The 25,259-nt window shown below is 34.4% G+C and overlaps 1 protein-coding gene across 1 annotated transcript; it reads left to right on the top strand.

The window, feature by feature from the left end:
- The first annotated feature begins 15,409 nt into the window (after positions 1-15,409).
- LOC111019910 (uncharacterized) lies at positions 15,410-18,993 on the top strand. The gene is made up of 5 exons (XM_022296428.2): positions 15,410-16,426; positions 17,014-17,096; positions 17,527-17,638; positions 18,152-18,204; positions 18,449-18,993. Exons 1-5 carry the CDS (start codon positions 15,472-15,474, stop codon positions 18,590-18,592), a joined length of 1,347 nt encoding a protein of 448 aa, XP_022152120.1. The 5' UTR covers positions 15,410-15,471; the 3' UTR covers positions 18,593-18,993.
- Positions 18,994-25,259: the final 6,266 nt, after the last annotated feature.

Genomic DNA, 25,259 nt, shown 5'->3' with positions numbered 1-25,259 from the left:
AAATTGAGGACCTAGGTGGGTGAGACTCGACTCTGCTGGCTGGGTGCCAACTACCATCAGTTTGGGTAGAGTCTCCCAGGAAACTCACCTATGTACCATAATGGAGTTGGTATCATTTGTGTGGGGTTGGGTTAATTGCTCACTTTGACCAAAAGGAAAGGAAAGAAAATGAAAAAGAACAATAATTTGACTGGATAAATATTTAGGTCCCACATGTTCATGTTGTATGTGTATGCATGTCTGACCCAGTTAGCTGGGTTACTTACTCGGTATTTTTAATACTCACCCCTTTCCCCTTAGATTTTAAGTCCCAAAAAGTTGGGCTACTTATTTTAGGGATTAAGACGTACAAGGTGTGTGATGTCTACAGTGCCATGAGTTTTCGCTTCCGCTTTAGTTTCATTTTTTTTAATAATTTGCATTAGAAGTCATTTATCTTGATATTATGTTTTAGGTAAACTATTTATGGGATCCCAAATAAAGTTTTTTATTTTATTTTATTTTATAAAGTTATGTTATGAGATTGTATTTTGTTTTATGGTTGAAAAACACATTTGGTCCCTGTACTTTCGTTAAAGTAACGATGTAGTCCCTGAACTTTCAAAAGTAACGATTTAATCACTGTACTTTTAAATTGGTTACAATTTAGTTTTTGCCATTAAAAATTAGGTTAAAATTTAACAAAAGTGTGAGGTGCTGCCAACTAGGATATGTGTGAATAAATTAAATGGCCACCTAAGCATAATAATGGTTCGGTTCAAGTTTCAAGCTTGGGTCGGTTTGGTTTAGGAACTAAAAAAAGCAACACAAATTGAAATCTCCTCCTTCAACTGACGACAAAATCTCTATTCTCAATTTATACCATATTTTCCCACTTCTCCCAGATTGAATTTTCACAGCTTGAAAAACATGACTCTGACAATCTCCTCCGCAAAATCATCACCTCCATTTCTTAAACTTAAGCTCTGAAAATACCTTTGTAGAAAGAAACAAACCACATTTCGCTAAAATTTGTTTTCCCCCTTTTATATCCACTCATTTGTCACTTGCAATTTCCATTGATTCCTCCATAGTTTCAAGAAAATCCATTGTCTGACGACGGCCGCGAAACCTTACTCCGGCTAGGTTATCAAAATTCGGCCGTGAAACCTTACTCCGCCTCCATCGCCCCCATCTTCTTTATCAGTACCTGCGACGCCACAATATTTCCCCCAGCAGCGTTCAGCGGAGTTTCCTAAGCTCGTACAGCGATGGACATTATCGTGGAGTGGAACAATGAGATTTAGTCAAGTTTGAACCAACCTTAAAACTTGAACCTACCCATTATTTTGGATGCCTTTTAATTTGTAAACATATATCTTCGTGGGCAACCACGCCACATTTCCGTTAAATTCTAACCTAATTTTTAAAAGACTAAATTATAACCAATTTAAAAGTACAGGGACTAAATCGTTACTTTTGAAAATTCACGGACTAATTCGTTACTTTAACGAAAGTATAGGGACCAAATGTGTTTTTTAACCTTGTTTTATTTATTATCATTTATTTTTAAAAGAGTTTTAAAATATTGAAAGCATGCATGTAGTAATATCCTTAGAAGTTTAAGTCCTAAAAAGTTAGGTGGTTACAGTTACCCACTCAAACTTTTCATTATAGTCTATATAAAGACAAATAGAGAGTGAGGAATGCATAATTGGGTTTTAGAGTGGGAGGTTAAATATAGTTTATCATAACCCACTTTTTTATGTATTCATGAATTGGGTCTTAGTAATATTTGCAAGAGAAATTGAATTGAGTAAGTATATCTTTAGCCATATTTACAAGAATGTCTAACTTCTTTTGTAATTTACAAATATGTCAAAAATTTAAATTTTTGTATTTTCAGAATTTTTATTATTCCAATTTTACTGTTATTGTATGTAATATATATCTGATATACATATGATGTATGTACCTCTGATTTCTTATTGATATACGTCTAATGTACGTGTGACATGTTAAATGTTAGTACATTTCTTGAACCTTTTTTAGATAATCCCTTCAACCTCTTTTGTATTTTATAAACATGGCAAAATATTTAAAATCTTATTTTTGGAATTTTATTATTCCAATTTTTATAACCTATTACAAATGTAGTAAGAGGTTTTGGATTTTGCAAATATGGCAAAATTATTTGAAATATTATTTTTTGTTTTTTTATTCCAAATTTATCCTTCTACTTTGTTTTACGTGTTTTATCACCTTTCTTGGTCTTTTTTTCGAATTTGAAACTTCCAATTTCTACAAATGTTATTGTTCGTCAAACGGCTATAGAATCTAAAATTTCTAACTTCTACAAATCTTCTTCTTTAAGCCGAACTGCTATAGAATCGAAACTGAAACTTTTGGCTTCGCGACACATCATCGTTCAAGCTGAATCTGAAACTTTTGGTTCAAACTGAAACTTCTGACTTTGCTACAAATTTTTATTCTACAAATTATTCTTCTTCATTCACATTGAAACTTTCAGCTTCCCGCTCATCATTGTTCAAGCTCATCTTCTTCTTCGTATTTTTATCTTGGTTCATCGAAGAAAACAAGAAAAATAGGAAAATTAAACATAAATTTAAAAATCGTAGGTCAGGTTTTTCAATTGAACCCACTTTGGAATCTATCCGTTTTTCTTCTTTTTTTTCTTCTCCTCTTAGTCTCTTGGTATATTAGTTTTTGAAGTTTATTCATATTTGATTCCTATTTTGCTTTGGTTTATTTATCGTTTAGCTTGTAGAATACAATGTTGTATATCAAATTTGATGTAACTTTGATGAATATCAAACATTGGTTTCTATTTGAAACATATGTTTCTTACAGTTCTAAGGGAAATGATTTTCAAGTTCAACCTCTGCAACCAAGTCACTATTTGTCCGTAGATATCATAGTTATATTAATGGTAAATCAAAAATATATTAGTGATATATAAGAGATATATCAAGTATACATGGGACATATAGCAGAGTTATATCAGTAGTAAATCAGTATTGTTGTATCAATATTGGCTACCCTAGGGGTGAATATGGTTTAATGATAAAATATATATTTTTTAACATGGTGGACTCACTTTAAAAAATTAACAAACTTTTTAGAAACAATTCATTTTAACACAAATTAATCAATAAATTAGAAATACATTTTAAGCACACTAATTAATTCTAATCTTAATCTAAAGATTGACAATAAATATTAAGAACAAATTTTTGTAATTAATTTCATGTAACACTAGAAAATTAATTGTACAAATTAAATAAGAGAGGGTTAGAGAAAATGACATTGAAATTTTATAGTAGTTCGGTAAACTGCCTACTCCAATCTAATTTTGGATATATTTCCTTTGAACTTGTTTCGGTCAAAACTTCTTCGTTCAAGCTCCAATCTAATTGATTTAAGAGAGGTTGGAATCATTGTATCGAGCTCTACGATATGGATACTTCAAAATACGAAAATTATCAATAAACAAAATTAGGTATGTTATCATCAAAACATTAATTAATTAATTAATTAAAGTTAATTAATTTGAGATTAAGGCCTAAAAAGCCAACTCTGATATCGACAAATTATTAATAAATTAGCAAACATAGGATTAAATTCAAAATGTTTTATATATAAAAAAGCTTATTGCCATATCGTTCAAAAAATTAGTGTTTACTAAAATAAAAATAATAATAGTGTATATATTAGTAGTATATCAAAACCCGTATCAGAGGTAATATACTTGAAATCATTGGGATATTAATGATATAGCAGTGATAAATCAGTAGTAAATTAATGGTACATCATTAATCGTACCAGAAGTATTTATCAACACACATATATCATAGTTATATCAATAGTTATCATAGTTATATCAGAGGTATAATATCAAATATATATCAGTGGTAAATCATATAATCATATCAGAAGTTATTTTAGTCGATATCGTAGTTATATTAAAAGTAAATCAGTTGATATCAATGGTACATGAGTGTATATCAAAGTTATATCAAGTATATATCAGTTATATATCATTGTTATATCAGTAGTAAATCAATAATTAGTAAATCATATAATCATATAAGAAGTTGTATCAGTAGATATCATAGTTATATTATTAGTGGTGTATCAGTTGTACATCATTGATATATCAGTTGTATATCAGTAGCATATCAGTTAAATATCAGTGGTATATCGGTGATAAATCAGAGGTATATCAAGTATATATCAAACATACATCAGTGCTATTAATGTTCTGGGCTTCCAGGGTAAATTGTACCTTTTCAATTTGTACCTCCGTTTTGTTTTAAATTGTCATATTTTCAAAAACTAAATGTGGATGCTAAATGTGCTGCTATTTTACTTAATTTTTTTTTGCTATTATTGCAAGTGCCCATTTTTGTAATTATATATTGAGATTAGGGTTTATGAACAGGATGAGGTTGATAAGTGAGGATACAGAGGTGCAAGAGAGGGAAATAGATGAAGAGATTGAGAATGGATGCGGCAAAAATGGACTGCAAACGTGAAAATGGTGAGAATCAATTACAACGGCTGGAGATTTTGGACGAGGAATTTGTAAGAAGAAGAAGAGGTACAATTTTCTTGAAGGTAAATGTGGGAGGAAGAAAGGAACAATTAGAAGAAATGGTGGGAGTGGGTGGAATAATATAATTACTGCTCTACCCAAGTTTAATTGATCAAATTCTAGGCTTCACAAAACTATAGGCCAAATGTGGGGTTGGCTCAAGATGCCAAACGCGGCCCAAGCCAACACCACGAGTCAAACAACCCTTAAATGCTTCTTTTTATTGTTGCTCAGGTAAGGATAACTTTTACATTCTCGATGTTTAGAGAGTTTTATTCAAATACATCTCTGCCGATGTTGTGCCTTTCCTTCCAAATCATTACGACATCTGTTAATCCAAGCCCCATTTTGTGAAGCAAATTCGGACAAGGAAAAAAGGCATGGAATTGATAGGAAACTATAATCCAATGGTTAAGGTACAAATTTGCAAAATTTCTATTAGTCGGGATCTATAGCTACAATACACAACATCAAAATCATTATTTCTATAGTTGGCTTTATTAGTATTTAAAAAATTCATCAACTGTCTGTTTACTTATTACCTATTTGTCTACTTGTGTTTTTTTTTTATCTTTTAAAACTTCGTGAAAATATTAATCCAATTTTAGAAACCCTTTTGGTTGAAAAAGGAAGATTTCAAGAGTAGTTTAATGCATGGACAGAAGAGTAGAAAAAGAAAAAAAAAAAAACTAAAAGCAAACGGTCAACATATTGTTCTAGCCTCATCTACTTCTTGAACATGATTGGGAATATCAAAAGAAAACTGTGTTTTACAAAAGGAAAAATTTTTTAGTTGTCCCATAATGAAAAAATTTTGAAGTGTGAAAGAAATTTATAATGGGAGTTCTTTTATTGATGAGCTTCAAAATGTATGGGGTAAGCCCAAGACATCTCCGCACACGTGTGCTGCCGTCGTTCATTTGGTCGGACGGGTGGGTAATTATTATTATTGTTATTATTTTATTTTGGAGAAATCGTTTTTAATTTATAAATGTTCGGTTTTTGTTTTAATTAAAAGCTAAAATATTTTTATATTTAATTAAAAAAATGGGTTCTATTAATTACAAAATGTTTGAATCTCAAAAAATGTTTTTCATTTAATTGTGTAAAACGTTTTTGGTTTTTGAAATCCTATATAAATCTCTCTTTCATATAAAACAAATTCTACTTCCTTCTCTTATGTTTTCCAAAAAATTCTTTTGAGCTGATTCAAACAAGTGTATGCTTGAATTTAGATCTTGTGTTAACCTTGGGAAGCAACCAGCAATAAACGATTTAGCACCAAGGTCGTGCTGAATTTTGCTTTCAAAGGAAGTGGGTTCCACGACAAAACAACATTTTCTAATTTCTTGCTTACTGATTCTTCTTCTCCAACAATCTGAAAGCAAAAATTATGGTTGCTGCAATCCGATCTGGAAAGGTTATGTCATATCTGTCTAAATTGGGATCGCTCGATGGGTCCAATTATCGCCACTGGTCTCAAAATCTGTTTATATTATTCGAGAAAATGGAGGTCGATTATTATGTCCTCGTGCACCAGTTCTCATTGCTGCTGTTGTGTCTGCTGATCAGCCTACTGTTGATGCTACTCAACCAGTTATCGAGGTCGATCAATCCATCGTTCCTGCAACTCAGCTAGCTGCCACTGTTGCTACTTCACCCATCGATTCTGACAATTTTGAGAAAGACAATAAGATGATCTATAGTCATCTCTTCAACCATATGAACGACTCCCTCTTTGATCTATTCGTATCTGAAAGATCCAGATATGGAGGGGACGAGGTAGGAAAACATACGTCGTTGGTAAGTGGCTATAATTTCAAATGTCGGATGACAAAGCTGTCATGGACCAGGTGCACGAGTATGAGAAATTGGTGGCAAATGTATTATCTTAGGGCATGAAGAATCTATGAGATTTTCCAAGCGAATGTGCTGCTCAAGAAATTTCATCCTTCTTAAAGTGATTATCGCAGCCATCTAAAACACATGAAGAAGGATTTGACTCTGCAAGAATTGATGAATCACATGTGCAAAAAATAAGCCAATATGCAAAAGGTTAAACTCTCTTCCTAATCTTTAAATTCAATTAATGCTAACTTAGTTGAATATTTCAGTGCAAATAAAGACATATTCAAAAGTAAAGGAAAACATGTTTCCAATGGTAGAGTAAAAAAGAAGAAGGGCTTCCAATTCAAAAATTCCAGTGGAAGAATTGAGAAGACCAAAATAGTTTGTTATGTCTGCGAGAAATCAAGACACAAGTTATAACCATTGTAATATGTGATGGGATGTAAATCCCGGAGTGGAAGCGGATCATCGTTCATGAGTTTGTGAGAAACAAAATCAAACGTTCAAAGATGAAATACATGGGGAAAAGTTGTTTACCTTTGAAGAACTTTTCTTTAATGGATTAACCAACGAACACCACCAAACGATCTTCCATGCTATTCTTTTGGGTCTCGAGAACATGCTTGTGGGAGCGTTTTATTTGGAATGAGAGGGAGAATTGAGAGAAAAACTTGATTGAGAGAGTATCCTTACTCTTACCCGGGAAGAACTGTACAGAACTATTTTGTACAGTTTAAGCAAATGTGACGTGGGATAACTCTTCCCACTCCCCTCCAATTTTGCAGGGGAGTTTTTAATTATAATTAATATAATAATTAATTAATTAAATTTAATTATTAATTATTAATCTAATTAATAATTAATTAATTAAATCTAATATTAACTAAATAAATAATTAACAATTAATTATTTAAAATTTAATTACATATCACATATTTAATTAAACTCATATATTTGAATCTTATTCAAATGCATCTCTCTCGTATAACCTATAGTCGTAATGTACATCTTATGTACATTATTTTTAACCTATAGTTTTAATATTAATCTTATTCATATTAATTTTATTTGAATCTCATTCAAATAATTACTCTCATAATATATAGTTTTAATTTAGAATTAACTAGAATGTATCAATATACATATATTCCCCCATTTGAACAGTTCAAATTCTTCCAAAAACTTGATCCTCGTTTTACCCATTATGAGCTAGCAAGGGGACCTAATGGACCTACAGATCAGAAGCTCCAATGATACGAGATTAATCGATCAAACTCATTGACCGAGTTAATCAACATTCGTTAACTACGGGTCACTCCACTAAAGACCCGAGGTTGCACTCTTCTCACTGCAGAATGTTTTCGTGTCCATGGATATACGGACCATTAATGACAAGTCAATCCTTCACGAGTGGTCATAACCACAGATGGGTCAAATTACCGTTTTACCCCTGTGTTACATCTTGCTCCTTAAATACCACTACTCCTCTAATGAACAACCCGGTTATGGTCCGACCAATAACCGGAAGTCCCTCTCGGGCCAGTGAGAGGGTGGGGCCCCTTATTCAAGTCTCGGAGTCAGCATTTAAGAGAACACTCATCTACTCCCCTGAGGTCGGGGAGGAGTGAATTCCATCTTGTGAAGTTATGTTCCCAGCTTCCCACTCGGTCTCGTCCCCAAAATGGTAGGAATATTGAGTCGGAATTTCGGGCCACTCTCACCCATACAGATCAAAAGACTAGCCCTCACTGGCGGGAGTCCACAACTCACTCAAGATTGAGAATAAGTTGTCTGGTCATCCTAAGAAATAGCAATCTGTTAGTTAACGGTATTACATCTAAAGATTGGCTATTTTACGGTCTGATCTTATACAAACTCATTGTATAGGATACCCTCACTTGCATGTCTCCACATGAACGACCTGGATCGAGTCGTCTGTAACATTTACAAAGTTAGTTGTATTCATAGTGTTGTCAGGATAAGGTACCCAGCCTTATCCATATATTATAGACATTTTAGGTTATTCACGGGACATTATCCACTCGTATATGAGGGGTATATCAAATACATACCTCGTATATCAGAGGTATATCAAATATATACCTAGTATGTCAAATATATATCCAGTATATATATTGTCCCGGTTACATGATAATAACCTTGGATGTTTAGTTTATTGGATTTTGGACAATGCAATGCTATGAATTCAATAACAGATTTATTGAATATACATTTATTTTTACATAAATACAAACGAGTTTAGGGTAACACACCCAACAAATATGAGAAAAGGAAAGCCAGATCAAAAATATGCTCCACAATCCAACCTTGCTGAGATAAACAAAAGCATTACTAACGTGGTCGTGGAAGCGAATTTGGTCGAAAACAAGTCCAACTGTATTATTGATACTGAGGCTTATAGACACTTCTATTCAAACTGGAACCTCTTCCATGAGTTGTAGGACTCTACGTCGGCAAGTGTGTTTTTATAGGCAACTCGGCAACTGTTGAAGTGTTGGATCGGTATGGCAACCCTGGAGGGGGGTGAATAAGGTTTAATTAACAAAATATAAACTTTTTAATAAATGGACTCAATTTAAACAAAAGTAATACACTTTTTGAAATATGCAATTTTAAAAAAAGTACGATAAAATAAATTCTAAGGCAAACAAGAGAAATTTAAAGCAAACAATAAAATTCTTAGATTAATTGCAAAAATAAATAAAGAGAGAGGGTTAGAGAAATTTGACACTGTGAATTTTTATAGTGGTTCGACACAACTGTCCTACTCCACTTCCCAAGCACCTTTTGGGTTGTAAATTTGAAATTCTGACTCTTTCCACGGTAGGAGTTAAACCGGTACACTGCTTTTCACAAGAGCAAAGACGATCATCTCCACGGTGAGGATCACACCGTTACAATGAGTTGAAGATTTTGAAACACACACTTACAAACTCTCAAATAGAGTAAATATAAAAATTTGAGCTCACAAAAATTTCAATCCTCACAACAATAAATTTCTCTCACAAATAAGATGGAAAGAAAAATTGAGAACTTGGAGAGATTAGCAAATGAGAATTTTGAAGTTATGGAGGATTGAGAATAAGAGAATTGTTGTATTAATTTTGAAGGAGAAGTTGAGTTTAAAATAGAGGAAAGAAAATGGTAAAAATAATCAAATTTAATTTTGAACCATTAGATCTGAATTATTAAAAATGAAGGGTTGAGATAATTTTAAAAAAATAAATTAAGAATAATATATATATAGAATGATGTGATAGAATATATATATACATATTGAATAATCTCAACCCTTCATTTACATATATTTTTTTATCACATCATTCTATATATATTTTTCTTAATTTATTTTTTTAAAATTATTTCAACCCTTCATTTTTAATAATTCAGATCTAATGGTTCAAAATTAAACTAGATTATTTTTACCATTTTCTTAAATAAAATATATATATATATATATATATATATATATATATATAAAATGATGTGACAAGTTTGAATTGTATATATATATATATAAATAATAATAATAATAATAAGATATATATATATGTGTGTGTGAGGAACGGTAAAATTTTCAAATTTTTTTTTACAATGACACATGTCAGCATTAATTGCTGACATGACGTAATTAATTAATTAATTTTTTTTTATAACTTTTCAAAGTTACAACGGTAACTTTTTTTTAAACCATTTCTTTTCTTTTTCTTTTATATATATATATATTAAAACGAAACTTGCCACTTGTCAGCCTACGAACTGTCCACGTCATCTTCTCGGGTATTTTTTCTTCCAATTTTGTTTCGATCCTAACTTCTCCGTTTGAGCTCCGATTTGGATGATCTAACAGTCGTTGGAATCGTTGTAACGATCTCTACGATGTGGATACTTTAAAAAACTAAAATTATCAATAAATAAAAATTAAGTTTGTTATCATCAAAACATTAATTAATTAATTAATTAAAATTAATTAATTTGAGATTAAGGCCAAAAAGCCAACATGAAGTACTCGAGAAAGGGAATGTTCTTTTAAAGCTTACATTGGCAAAACTTTATCTTTGAATGATGTTTTGTATATTCCTTCACTACGTAGGAACTTCATGTCCGAAAGTCTTTTGAACAGGGTTGGGCTTAGGGTTGTGTTTAGGTCGATAAGGTTATCATCACAAAAAATGGTGACTTTGTTGGTAAGGGTTATTTAGCTGATGATTTATTTGTTCTGAACACTACTTCCACTTCTGCTGTAAAATGAAATTAATTCTCGCTCTGCATATATCGTTGAGTTTATTGATTTGTGACATGGTAGACTAGGACATGTGAATCTTGCATCGATTAAAAGACATAAGTTTTAATTTAATCAATGCTTCTTAAATTTCATGAAATTATAAAATGTCATGTCTTCGTAGAGGAAAAATTTACCAAAAAGTCTTTTAAACCTGTCACAACTAAGAGTACTGAACTACTAATATTATTCATTCTCATTGAGCCGATTTCAAAAACACCACAAGTAGAGGTGGTAAAAAATACTTTATTTCCTTTGTTGATGATTTTTCTAGATATACAAAAATTTATCTCCTAAAATCTAAAGATGAATCAAGCAGTATGTTCTTTAAATTCAAATCTGAAGTAGAAAACCAATTGGATAGAAAAATAAAAAGGTTAACATCAAATAATGGTAATGAGTATAGTGATATTTTTGTGAATTGAATGGTATTATATAATGAAGTTATTGCTCCTTATTCAACTCAACATAATGAAATGATGAACGTAAAAGTAGAAGTTTAAAAGAAATTGTGAATGTTATGCTATTGAGTTCTGGTTTATCTGATAGTATGTAGGAGTGCTTACCAAAAGTGTCCAGATTTATTCTTAATATGATTCTAGACAAAGATTTGGATAAAACGACATATGAGCTATGGAAATGATATTCTCCTAACCTGAACTAAGATACTTTAGAGTGTGAGGGTGCTTAGCAAAAGTGAGCCTCCAGATTTTAAAAAACCTATGATTAGATCTAAAACTTTTGATTGTATAATTTTTTTTTTTGTTATACTTAGAATAGTTCTGCATATAGATTCATGTGCTTAAGTGATAATTCAACTTGTAAATATAAATGTACTTAAGTGATAATTCAACTTGTGAATATAAAGATGTTGTATTTTTTAAAAATACTATTCCTATGATAAAGATTGTTGGTGAATCTAATGGAACTTCAAAACAAGTTTTTCCTCTACCTTTGATTATATGATAAATTATGAACCTAGGACTAATGTATCTAAACCTAGGAGAAGTAAAAGGTAGAGGATTAGTAAAAGTTTTGAACCTGATTTCTTAAACTACTTTTTTTGTTGAAAACTTTGATAAAGATAAATTATCATTTTGCTTACTTATATCCGATAGATGAAGATCCTAAAATCTACTAAAAGGCTATAAATTCTATAGATTCTAGTTTATGAAAAGAAGCAATTAAAAGCGATTTAGACTTCATGGTTATGAATCAAACATGAGGCTTGGTAGATCCACCTATAGGAAATAAACCTATAGGGAACCAATGAATCTTTAAAAAGAAAATTAGACCAGAAAGTTCAATAGAAAAATATGAGAATAAATTAGTGGTTGTGGGTTACGTACAGAAATATAATATTGATTATTTTATACATATTATCCTATAACCAAAATAGCTACTATTAGATCTCTAATTGCTATTGCTACTATTCGTAGCCTATTAATACATCAAAAGGATGTAAAAACAACATTTCTTAATGGAGATTTAGAGGAGGAGATCTATATGACACAACCTGAAGGTTTTCTAATTCTTGGTCAAGAGAGTAAAGCAGGTAAGCTTAAAAAAGCTCTCTAGGTCTTAAACAAACTCCTAAACGTGGTGTGAAAATTTTAATGGTACTTTAGTAAACAATGATTATAAAGTAAATTGTTGTGATACATGTGTTTACTCAAAGTTGTTTAGAGTTGATTGTGTGATTATATCCTTATATGTTGATGACATGCTTATTTTTTGTACAAATTTAGATGTTATTAATGATACCAATCTATTGCTATCTTCAAATTTCGAAGTGGAAGATTTAGGAGAGGCTGATGTAATAGTTGGTGTTAAAACAAGAAAAAATAATTATAGTTTTCGTTATGTCAATCACACTATATTGAGAAAAATGTTGAAGAAATTTGATTGCTTTTATAAACTACCTATAAGAACACTAATGATGCTAGCATGAGTCTTAAGAAAAATAAGGGTGATAGTGTATCTCAATCTAGATATGCAAAATTCATAGGTAATGTCATGTTTTTTTATGAACTATGCTAGACCAGATATTGCATATGACATGAATAAATTAAGTAGATATAGACCTAATCTTGGTAAAGAACATTTGATTGCTCTCCATTGTTTGTTAAGGTATCTTAGAGGTAAAATAGATTATTGTTTGCATTTTAACAAGTTTTCGGCTGTGCTAGAAGGTTATAGTGATGCAAACTGGGTTACAGATAATTATGAGGTGAGCTTCACTAGTGGATATGTGTTTCTTTTAGGTAGAGAGACTATTTCATGGAAGTAAACGAAATAGACTTACATTGCATGTTCCAACATGGAATCTGAGTTCATAACAAGAGGCTCAATAACTGAGAATTCTTCTTGGAGACGTGCCTCTGGGGGTGGGAATCAGTACTAGTATCCCTACATTGTGACTCACAAGCTACCATATGGATTGCCAAGAACAGTGTACACGACAACAAGATAAGGCATATACGCCTAGGACATGGAGCTGTGAAACATTTGTTGAAAGGTGGAATTATCTACTTGAAGTATGTGAGGTCTCAGAGGAACTTAGTGGATCCTCTCACCAAAGACCTAACAAAGAGGGTAATTCTTGAGTCCTTAGTATGTATGAGGCCAAAACTTTGATGTTATACATTTATGTATTGATGAATTCTGAAAATTAATAGCTCTTTTGGGTGGTCTATATATGGATTTGATGAATTATTTACAAAATCTTCATAGTTTAGTTTTTGAGTGGTTTATCTATTAATAAAATTGATGAAGCACTAATATGATTGTGAAGGTGGGACCGACTTCTATGAAAGAGTCGATGGTCTCTTCCTAAAGCTTTCACTATAATCCGAGGTTTTATGTGTATGCTCATTAATAGCACTTGATGTATATCACAGAGTCAAAATTAAGGCTTAAAATATGTGTTGTGGGGGTCTCAACCATGATTACTGAAAGTTCAAGAGGTAACTCACTTTCATTTCTTTGGTTGTTGTCTCACTTTATTATGCATTAATTCAAATCAAAAGATATTAATGCTTAAGTTTTTTTTTTTTTTTTTGCTCAAAAAACCATTTATTTTACCTATTGTCATTCGTGGGGATTGTTGAGAATGTCAAATGGAAAAATGTTTTAGTTGTCCCACGTGGAAAGATTTCAAAGTGGAAAGAGGTTCATAATAGGAGGTCTTTTATTGGGTTGTTAAAGATGTATGAGGTAAGCCCAAGACATCTCCACATGTGTGTCGCTACCACGAGAAATTATTTTATTATATTTTATTTTGGGGAAATCGTTTTTAGTTTATAAACGTTACAATGTTTTTTTTGTTTTAATTAAACATTAAAAACTTTTTCTATTTAATTACAAAATGGTTTCTATTAATTACAAAACGCTTTTGATATCAAAAGACGCTTTTCATTTAATTGTATAAAATGTTTTTGGTTTTTGAAATCCTATATAAACCCCTCTTTTGTTTCATTTTCGAAAAATTCTTCTAAGTTGATTCCAGTTCGATTCCGACAAGTGCACGCTTGTATTTGGATGTTGTGTTAACCTTGAGGAGCAACCGACAACAAACAATTTAGCTGCCGAATTTTGCTTTTAAGGCAATGGATTAGATTGGTCAATATTTCTAGCTAACATAAGTATATATCTTTTAACTCTACCACATTTTTACATTTATTTAATGGTCATATTTTCTTTAGCCAACATTATAATTTTGTGTTTTTAACTCTAAGTTTATTCCATTCATGCCATAGTTTACTACACATGAGTTTATTCTTCTCTACAATTGCTATATAATAAGCCTATGACAAAAGTCAACCTGGTTTGACCAAGTGGTCAATAAGGATTAATGTAAATAGTAAATGACTTAGTGGAAATGAATTATGTTGATGCAGAAATTATGATTCCGCCAATATTCACATCAATCTTCTAGAATAAAGGGATCAACGATACCTGCAAAACAGAATAGCACTAAGACCGGTGTGACTTTTGCCACACGAGTTCCGATGCTTAAGTCATGATCGGGGTAGTTGAGTGTAAAATGTAGGATATTGTGTGCATATCTCTGGTTTGGCTTACCATTCTATTTATAGAAGTTGAACCCTAATCCCTTCAAAAATTACCAAAATTGAATCCTAGTGTGCCCAGGAGATTTTGACTTCTGGGTCTGTGTGTTTCGTAATTGGCCCAATGTCGAATCTTGGGTTGAGACAAGGTAAACTCGGATCGGGCTGCGCGGGGGTTGGGAGAGAACCATTAGGGTTCTTGGCCGGGGTGGCGAGAACTCCTTAGTCGGCTATGGCTGGCTCGAGTCGCCGGGTTTCGATCTCCTTACCTAGTAAGCCCGCTCTTCCTCTGGCCCAACTCCTATCTTCTGCTCGTCCAATCTGATCTCGTTTTATCTTGGTATAACAAGTTAAGACTAAAATGGTTTAATATAAAAATGTAGTAAGGTCACATGCTTCTTGTGAGGTTAATGAAGTGCATGAACCAAAATGAACGATAATGATAAAAATAATATTTTAACCTAAAAATTAAATGAATTAAAACTTAGACACGAGGGAAAAAAAAAAAGTTCGGTCGGGTCGTATAAGAAAATCAATGGGGCAACCCGACCCGGTTCGGTTTGGGGTCAATTTCTGCGGACATTTCTGAAACCCTAATCACCTTCTTCTTCCACCGTCAAAAACCTCTCTCCAAAGCTTCTTCAGTCGCTCTTCTAATGGCGCTTCAGCTCAGCCTCAGACCCAAAAATCTCAAAAACCTCAACGCTTCTTTCGCCCACCTCTTCTCCTCCAATTCCTCCGCCCCATCTGATCCAAATGACGACGCCGCCGATACTTCTTCCTCCTTCGCCGCCGCCGAAGCTCAGTCTCCCATGTCCTCTTACTTCAGCGACGTCAAAGCGCGCCTCAAACAGCAGCCACAATCGAGTGCCAGAAGGCCTTCGTACCCCTTCACTTCGAATCCATCGAATTCTCCGGCTTCGAAAGCCGCTTCACTGGAAGAAATTAGGAAGAATCTCTCTGAATTTCGCAGCCGATCTGCTGCGCCTCCGCCCTCCGATCCCGGCTCCACATCTTCCTCTTCTGCTCCGTCGTCTTGGGAGCGCGGTATCTCGTTTCAAGAGCTTTACCAGAGAAGTGCGATGAGGAAGGGCCAGGATGGTAATGCACCTGCTGCTGCCCGTAGTGGCATGCTGCCATTCGATTCTATTCGGGAGAGCTTGCGACAGGCGGCCCCGCCAAGGGCAGTGCAAAATGAACGCAAGGGCGGGGATTCAATATCTTTATCGGCGTTTAAGAACAGCTTGAAATTGAAACCATCGGATCCCGCGACAGCGCTGTCGCTGGGTTTGACGGGGAAATTTCCGTCGTCGGTTTTTGGGAAGGAGATGAGGGACAGAAAAGATGGGGAGAATGGGGGAATGAAGACGGAGTTTGTGAAGATGTATAGCCATGGAGAATTGGGAAGCAAGTTGAGAGCTCTGAGGCCAGATAATACGAAAGGAAAGAATTGGTTCTCATTGGCGGAGTTGAATGAGAGGTTGATGAAGTTAAGGGCAATGGAGGAGAAGGAGACTGAGTCAAGGATTGGGGGACTTTCATGCCAGGATTTGAGAGAGAGTCTGGAGAAGATCAAGATGTCTGATGCTGAAAAGGCAAAGAAAACCACGAGTGAGTAAAACAAATTCATTCACAGTTGGGAATTATAACTAGTTTCTTTTAGAATTGCTGAAAGAAATTTTTTTATGTTACTGAAATTAGGCTGGAAGAAAAACTGGACTAAAAATGTTGCAAAGTAAGATTGCTTTGGTAACGTAAATAGTATTGTAACTCCGACACTCATGGATTAATGAACGATGAAATAATATTTTTAGGTATGTTTTGGACCAAATTGGAAACAAGAGAACATAAATAGTTGTCAAATGCTTAAGATAAAATTAGAAACGCAGGAATGTTTAAGGTCCTAGATCATATGAACTATTAAGGGCTACTTTTAGTTCCTTTTCCTATTCAGAGTTGACAAAATGGAGATTGGGATAACTGAACTTTCATATGCTTATATTATTTTGTATCGTAGAGGAAGTACATAAATCTTCCCATTCTAGTGTAAATCAAAACTTGGTTACGGACTATGATCTCTCTTGGGGAGTGATGAACTTTTCCTATGTTAGTCTGTCTTGTTTGAAAATCCTGTCAAGAGATGTAAGTCTAGTTCTATAGTGGCTGTAAGTTTAAAATTGATTCTTTTTTCCTCCCAGTTCAGCGTCTCAATATCCTGGGTCAGCTGGGTCGAACCCCGGATTATATGCTACAACCTCCAAAGGAATATCTGGTTGAAAAGGTATGGGATTTGTTTTTGCACTGATAATTAGAACTGGTATTTCTTTTTTCATTATCAGTTTTAAACTATCATATTCCTTGAAAGTTGAAAATATGTTGGACTGCACATATTTGCTTGTCCTCGTGGCTACCAGAATCTTGGCTCTCACTTCTAATTCTATCGCTCGGTGTATGTTCATCATTTCTTTTGGAACTATCTGATTGTTCTTGAAAATATTGATTTTTTCCTGTCCCATTCTTCAAGTCATCTAAGGTAATAACAGTGTTCCTGAGTTTTCTATTAAATTTTTAGAATGCAAGCAGGCTTCTGATTCTCATTTTTAAAATTACATTTGAAGCTGTAGTTTCATTCTTATTGTTTTATGTTAAAGTTGAACTACTTACTACTTGCTTTTGATTTTTCATTAACTTAAACCAGTAATTTCATGCAGTATTTCCATCCGGATAACATGTCATCTGCTGAAAAGCTGAAAATTGAGTTAGCAAAAGTTAGAGATGAATTTAAAATGTCGGAGTCAGACTGTGGATCGGCTCGAGTTCAAGGTATAGCTTTTAATTGTAGTTTTGTTAAACATTCATCTCGGCAGACATCATATTTCTAACTTGTATTTTGAAATGTACTTATCTCCAATCTTTCCTTCCCCTTAATATTTATATTTCTGTTGTCCCTTAAGGCTGTAATTTAACTGACATGAGATGCGGAAGTTGCTGGGCCTAATGCTTAAGTTAAGCTAAATAGTTTAAAGTTATGATTTCGACATCCTTTTTCTTCATATCCCGGGTTTGAATATTGCTGGAGATTAGTTGTCTTTGTTTGATTCTTTTTGTAATAGTGTTCTACATCTCTCTTTGTTTTGGTGGTGCTAAAACTATAGAAAATTCTTTTGTAACTATAGGCTTTCGTTAACTATTAGTGATTGAAAGATCCTTCTTGTGTAGTTCTTTGGGTTCCTCCAAGCCAGTCCTCTAGGCTCTTCTTTTCTGCCTTTATCTTGAGTATATTTCTCCCTTTTCTTTAAACAAACTGCTGAATTTTGTCTGCTGTGTAATCTGCAGTCGCACAACTTACAACGAAAATCAAACATCTGTCTTCCGTCTTGCACAAGAAGGTGAATGAAACTGTATTTTCCTTTATTCTACACATTTTCAGAGAAGAAGGTGAATGAAACTGTATTTTCCTTTATTCTACACATTTTCAGAGCATAGTTACAACCGTCTTGATTCTGTTCCATCTCTCGTAGAATATATTGAATTCATACTTTGAATCTGCGTTATGTTATCAAAAGTGTAGCTACAAAATACCATTTGGCTTGAAACTTTTAGATGGTCACAAAATTGCTCAATATGGTTCAGGATAAGCATTCTAAGAAAGGTCTTCTTGCAATGGTGCAACTGAGAAAAAAGCTACTGAAGTATCTTCGACGAACTGACTGGGACTCGTACTGTCTGGTTCTTGGCAAACTTGGTCTTCGAGACAACCCGGATTACAAACACTGAAGTTACAGGTGGTATCTCTTAAATGCATTCGAATCTCTTTCCTGAGGTTTGCACTCAGTTTTGCTGGAAAGAAAGTTCACCTAGAATTTTGTTTCATTCATAATCATCATATCATCAAAGTGAGAGCTTTGTGCTTGTGGATGGATGTCCATGAAAAGGCAAAAAAGGCTGTTGATGCTTGGAGATGGATCGTGGCTTATAGGAAAGTGCAAATTTCTTAAGTTTTATTTCTATAGATTATATTACCAAATCCTGATCTGATGTAATTCTTGTTTTTGGATCTCTTCCTTTTTTCCTTTTTTTTTTTTTTTTGCTGCAAATGGACTGTCCTGCCCCCATTGGCAAATAATGGAGTTGAAAGTAAAGTGGCTGCAACAGTTTTAGTCTGCAGTTTTGAACTATTGTTCATTTTCAGATTTATTACCTTTTGTACCAATACTGCCCTTTACCACATTTGTTTTTCTTTTTTCCTTTCCTTCTCACAGTTTGAAAATGTTGGTGACAATTTGGTTTTTATTTAGTTTGAAAGAACTCAGATATTTATTTTGGTTAAATTTGACTTTTAATCTTTACGCTTCAGTCTTAGTTTTAATTTAGTTCTTTAAAAATTTCATTTGTGTCTCTATCCTTGTTAAAGTTTACCAGGCATTTCAACCATTGGTAGGGAGTCATATTAGTCTCACTTCAAAAGACGGCACAAATATTCAATTGATATTATTGATTGTATTTAAATTATTTTTATTTTGTACTTCGAAGAGCTTTTGCATGACCTTATTTTGTAGAGAACTTCGAATACGAAATGTTAAAGAATTAATACATTTTTCAATGCGTAGAAGTTTGAATTCTCGTTAAAAATTTAGTTGCGTTAAATCTTTGGTGGAAAAAAATTGACAACTCCGTTTCTTATTTCCATGTCATTAATTAATTTCAATTGACGCTTCGAAAACTAAATTAATCTATTTAAATATTTGAAAATTTATAGTAGGTATCCCTATTTATCACCTCGATATTGACGCTTCGAAAACTAAATTAATCTATTTAAATATTTGAAAATTTATAGTAGGTATCTCTATTTATCACCTCGATATTGAAAATTGGTCAGATCATCCTTGAAAATAAAAAATATCCATTTATATTCTTCTAACTGTTTTTCAAGTTTCATACTTGACACTTTTACCCTTCTATTTAGTTATTAGTTTTAAAATTAAAATATCCTAACTTCCATTATCTCACTTATATTTTATCTCTCCTTGATTCTAGTTTTTTTTCCCTAACCACTATTATTATAAATTTAGATATATATTGAGATAGAATTTGCCAATTATAAGGAGACATCACATTGAGGGAGACGATCAAAGAGGGAATTTATCAGAGTCGAGTTGACTAGAGAGGAGCGAGGGAACAATGGTGGGCGACGCAGTGGGTTGCAAGTGGGGCGGGGTAAAGGAGAGAGATGCCTATATGTTGAGTTTCTATAGTTCGTGTACCTTTTTTATTTGAGGTAGAGTGCTTTTATTTTTTGTATTAATTCTCTGTTCATCGTAATTGTTGTATTTTTGTGTTCACCGTATTTGTTATCCTTTTGTTTCTCTGTTCACCTTTGTTGTTTATTGTATTTTTGCTTCTTTGTTCACTGTATTTTTTATTTGTTGTGTTTGTTCATCAATTTGTTTTAGCTTGAGTGTTATTTCTATTTTCTAATTATTTATATTTGTTAGTAAATTGGTTAGAAAACTATTTGAATTGAAAAATATAGGTAGAATTCTTAAAATATTTGAATTATCCTATATAAATATGGTTAGGTAGGATTCTCTCATGAAAAAGGAAAAATAACAAATTCATTTTAAAATTATTCTAGAAGAGGGTAATTTCGTCCCTAAAACATTAGTACAGATCTTCCTATTTTATGTTGGGCATTAATGAAAAGCGAAAGTTGTTTGGTCATATTTTGAAATTGTCTATCCCTGAATATTTTCGCCTCTCTTAACTTTTTATTCAATCTTCACTTCCTCTTTTCATCGTCTTGAGATCGGAGAAATGTCCGAGGAGGGGAACGGTCCTCTCGTCTCTTTCATGGAGATCTCCTGATCATTCGGGAGACTCTTCTTCTTCGTCTTCCCCATACTTTGTTCCTTTAAACCCCCCAGTTCTCTCGCCGGTTGCTGAGGAACCTTCCTCTAGTTGACGACCACGATACGTCGCGCCTCCCTCACGCTTTGAACTGCGGACGGTCGAAAGGAAAATTATGAAACTTGAGAGGGAAGTCGCTAACTTCGAGAGCAAACTTTAAGAAACGACCATTAAGGCCTTGAAGTTTTAGTTTGAATGCCAGTCGCTAAAGGAGGAGAAGGAAAAATGGGAGGAAGAGAAACACGCCATGGAGGAAGATAGGCGTGTGAGGGAAAGGAAGATCGCCTTTCTGGAGAGGCGATTGACCATGGAGAAGTGGCGAGACCGGGGCCTCAACTGGTAATATCCCTCCCCCCTTTTTTTGTTACCTTGACAATATCCTGAGTACATAACAGCATAACAACAGAAGATAGAAGACGTGATAGTCCCTAATTTGAGTAATATTTGAAAAGTATTGATTGAATTACATATATTATTGATAGTACATCTTTAAATGCTCGGCATTTCAGGGATGCACAAGCTACTTTTCGTTCAAATCCATCAATTGGTATGTTCCAGTTGGGACAACCTCTTTAACCTTGTACGAGCCGATCCAATTAGGCTCTAAAGCCCCAGTCTTTTGAAGTACTTTTTTTAGCACCAGGTCTCCTGGTTTGAAGCATCGATGCTTAACTCTCGCATTATAATATTTTTTCATCCGATTCAGATACTCAGCGTTTCGTAATTGCGAAAAATTTCTTTGTTCCTCAAGTAAATCCAAGTTTAAACATAGTGCTTCTGAGTTCTGCTTTTCGTCGAACTGCCACTCAGTTTGCTCTAATGGTAATCCAATTTCTACCAGAATAACTGCTTTTGAACGGAATGCCAGTGCATATGGGGTTTGATTCGTGCAGTCCCTTAGTGTGGTTCGATAGGACCACAGGACACTTGGGAGTTCATCCACCCAATTTCCTTTTAATTCTTCTAACTAAATTTTTAGTCATCTTTTCAGAATTTTATTTATTGCTTCGACCTGTCCATTAGCTTGCAGAAGAGTAGGTGATGAAGTAACATGTTTGATTCCAAGTTCAGCATAAAAACTATTAAATTTTTCATTGTTAAACTGTTTCTCATTGTTTGTTATCATTGCATACAGTATCCTGAACCGACAAATGATATTTCGCCAGACAAAATTCCTTACTTTAGCCTCCGTTATGGTTGCAAGGGGTTCGGCTTCAGCCCATTTAGTGAAATAATCAACGATGACAATGGTAAACTTTGTTTGACCCTTTTCGGTCGGGAGTGGCCCAATCAAGTCAATTCCGCATTGCGCAAATGGCCAAGAACTCGAGATTGATGTTAAATTCTCTGGTGGTTGTCTAATTATATCTGCATACCTTTGACACTAATCACATTTTTGCACATACTTTTCCGAATCTTTGCTTATGCTCGGCCAATAATAACCTTGTTGAATTATTTTTTACATTAAAGTTCGGCCCCTGTATGAATTCCACAAATTCCTTCATGTATTTCGCGGAGTACATACTCTGTTTCATTTGGGGTTAAACACTTCAATAGTGGCAAGGAATACCCCTGCTTATATAACACCCCATCCAGGAGTAGATAATGACCGACTTGTCTCCTTAGCCTTCTTTATTTCACTTTCGTCTTCTAGTTGTATTCCTTGGAGGAATTCGACTATTGGATCCATCCAACAGCGGGCTTGCATGATGATTTACACTATTCTTCTTCGTTTATTGAAGGTGTGCCTAGCACCTCGACCGGAACGATACGAGTTAAGTTAGTTTCATGAGCGGAAGCCAATCTTGCTAAAGCATCAGTGTTTGAATTTTCTGAACGAGGTATCTATCTGATCGCATAGTCTATAAATTTTGCCAAATTTTCCAAGGCCTTTCGCAAATATTTAGCCATTTTTTCATCTTTTGCTTGAAATTCCTCGGCGATCTTGTTAACTATGAGTTGGGAATCACTAAGGATCAATAAGCAAGCTGCACCCATACCTTGGGCCATTTGGAGTCCAACCAACAAAGCTTCATACTCGGCTTCATTGTTGGACGTTCTAAAATTAAATCTCAATGCATACTCGAATCGTGTTCCTTCTAGAGACTGTAAAAGAATTCCAGCTCCACAACCTTTTTCATTAGATGACCCATCAACAAACAAAGTCCACTGCTGCTTGTCCCTTCAATGACACTCGATGCTCAAAATTGATGTCATACTCACTCAATTCTAACGCCCATTTCATCAATCTGCCCGAAGTTTCCAGCTTCTGGAAAACTTGACGCAAAGGAAAATTTGTTAAAACAACAATCTTATGTTCTTGGAAATACGGCCACAACCGCCAAGCAGAAGTGACCAAAGCCAACGCTAATTTTTCAATGCTTGGATATCTAGTTTTTGCACTAGTCATGAATTTGCTAGTGTAGTACATTGGATTTTGCCAACCTCCATTATCTTGGATAAGGATTGAACTGACCGTCGAGTCCGAGACTATAAGGTATAAATACAAACAATCGTCTGGTTCAGGCTTCTTGAGTAAAGGTGTTGTACCCAGGTATTCTTTCAGCTTATTAAATGCTTGTTCACATTCTTCCGTCCACTCAAATTTTCCTTTAGTTCTAAGAATTCTAAAGAACGACAAACATTTGTCTATGGACCTTGAGACAAATTGATTTAATGCAACTATCCGTCCATTCAAACATTGGAGTTGCTTCAAATTTTTGGGAAATTCCATCTCTAGTACAACTTCGATTCTATCCGGAATGGCTTCAATTCCTCGACGATTAACCATAAAACTTAGAAATTTTCCTGAAGAGACTCCAAATACACATTTGGTCGGATTAAGCTTCATTTGGTAGTGTCGTAACACTTTGAAAGCTTTCGTTAAATCTGTTACACGTTGTTCAGAAGTGGTGCTTTTTACCAACATGTCATCTACGTAGACCCCATATTCTGATCAATCTGTTTATTAAACATCATATTCACCAGTCGCTGATATGTCGCGCCAACATTTTTTAGGCCAAAAGACATTACTTTATAGCAGTAAAGTCCCTGATCAGTCACAAATGTTGTGTTGTTCGGGTACATGCATATTTATCTAATTATATCTTGAATATGCATCAATGAAGGTTAATAGCTCATGTCCTGCAAGCATCTACTAGTTGGTCGATTCTGGGCAGAGGGAAGCTATCTTTAGGACACGCTTTGTTAAGATTTGTGAAGTCCACACACATTCTCCATTTTCCATTTGCTTTATTCAACATTACTACGTTAGAGAGCCACGCAGGGTAATACACTTCTTTAATGAAATTAGCCTTGAGGAGCTTATTAACCTCTTCTAAAATTACAGCATTTCGAGCAGTGTCCACAGGTTGGTGCTTTTGCTTGACTAGTTTATAATCTAGGTCTATGTTAAGTCTATGGACTATTACATTTGGGTCTATTCCTGGCATGTCCTCATGGGACCATGCAAATACATTCAAATTGGTTTGGAAAAAATTAACAAGTTCGTCTTTAAAGGAGCCATTATTCCCATTCCGATGCTAATAGTTTTTTCAATAGACCCTAATTGAATCTGTTCGAGTTCTTCCTTTGATGTTCCCCAACTCCCGGGTTCTTTGGCTAATTCATCATGTAGGCTTTCTTCAATCAATGGGCCTGGGACTGACGAACCTTTGAGAACCACATCATAGGTTCGTGTGCCTTCTAATGTCGTGATGTAGCACTCCCTTGAAGCTTTATGGTCCCCTTTTATGATACCAGCTATTGGGTATTTCATCATTTGATGGTACGTAGAGGGGACGATTTGCAAGTCGTGAATATATGGCCTTCCGAGTATGGCGTTATATGCCGATGCGCCATTTACTACGACGAATTCGGTCACTTTCCGAACTTCATCTTTCCATTCACCAATAATTACTGGAAGATTAGTGCAGCCTTCGACAGTGACAAATTCACTAGAGAAACCTACCAAAAGAGTTGGACACTGCTTCAGTTGTGATCTTTCCCAACCTAAAGCCAGATAGGTTGAGAGTTGGTGGACACCCCTCCATCTATGAGAACCCTTTTTACCCGCACATTGTCGATCACAAGGGAAATGACTAGGGCGTCATTATGCGGAAAATGAATTCATTCTGAATCTTCAGGGAAAAAAAGTGATTGCCGTTACTGGCCGAACATAGGAAGTATTAACTTCGTGGTGCACCCGCGGATCAGAGCCTTCCTTTTGTTACCCGAATGACCTATGCTCGGACCACCAAAAATGGTGTTTATCACCACCGATATTTTGCCTTCGGTCTCCCTCTTTTTTGGTGGAGGTGACCGATCTTTGTCATCCCTGTTCGAGCGATCATACTTCCTTTTCCTTTGTGACGAGCACGCATCCTTTTTACTCACGTACTTCTTCAAACGGCCGTACCATATTAGATTCTCAATTTGATCTCTTAGGTCATAGCACTGGGAGGTGTCATAACCATGATCTCCATGGAATCTGCAGTATTTGCTTCTATTTCTATTATCCGAACTCAAATTTATTTTG

Source organism: Momordica charantia (assembly GCF_013281855.1).
Source record: "Momordica charantia cultivar OHB3-1 chromosome 6 unlocalized genomic scaffold, Mcharantia_2.0 BLBB01000006.1, whole genome shotgun sequence".
NCBI classification, from domain to species: domain Eukaryota; kingdom Viridiplantae; phylum Streptophyta; class Magnoliopsida; order Cucurbitales; family Cucurbitaceae; genus Momordica; species Momordica charantia.
Note: the sequence above shows the minus strand (reverse complement) of the source record. Positions and strands in the feature narration are given on the sequence as shown.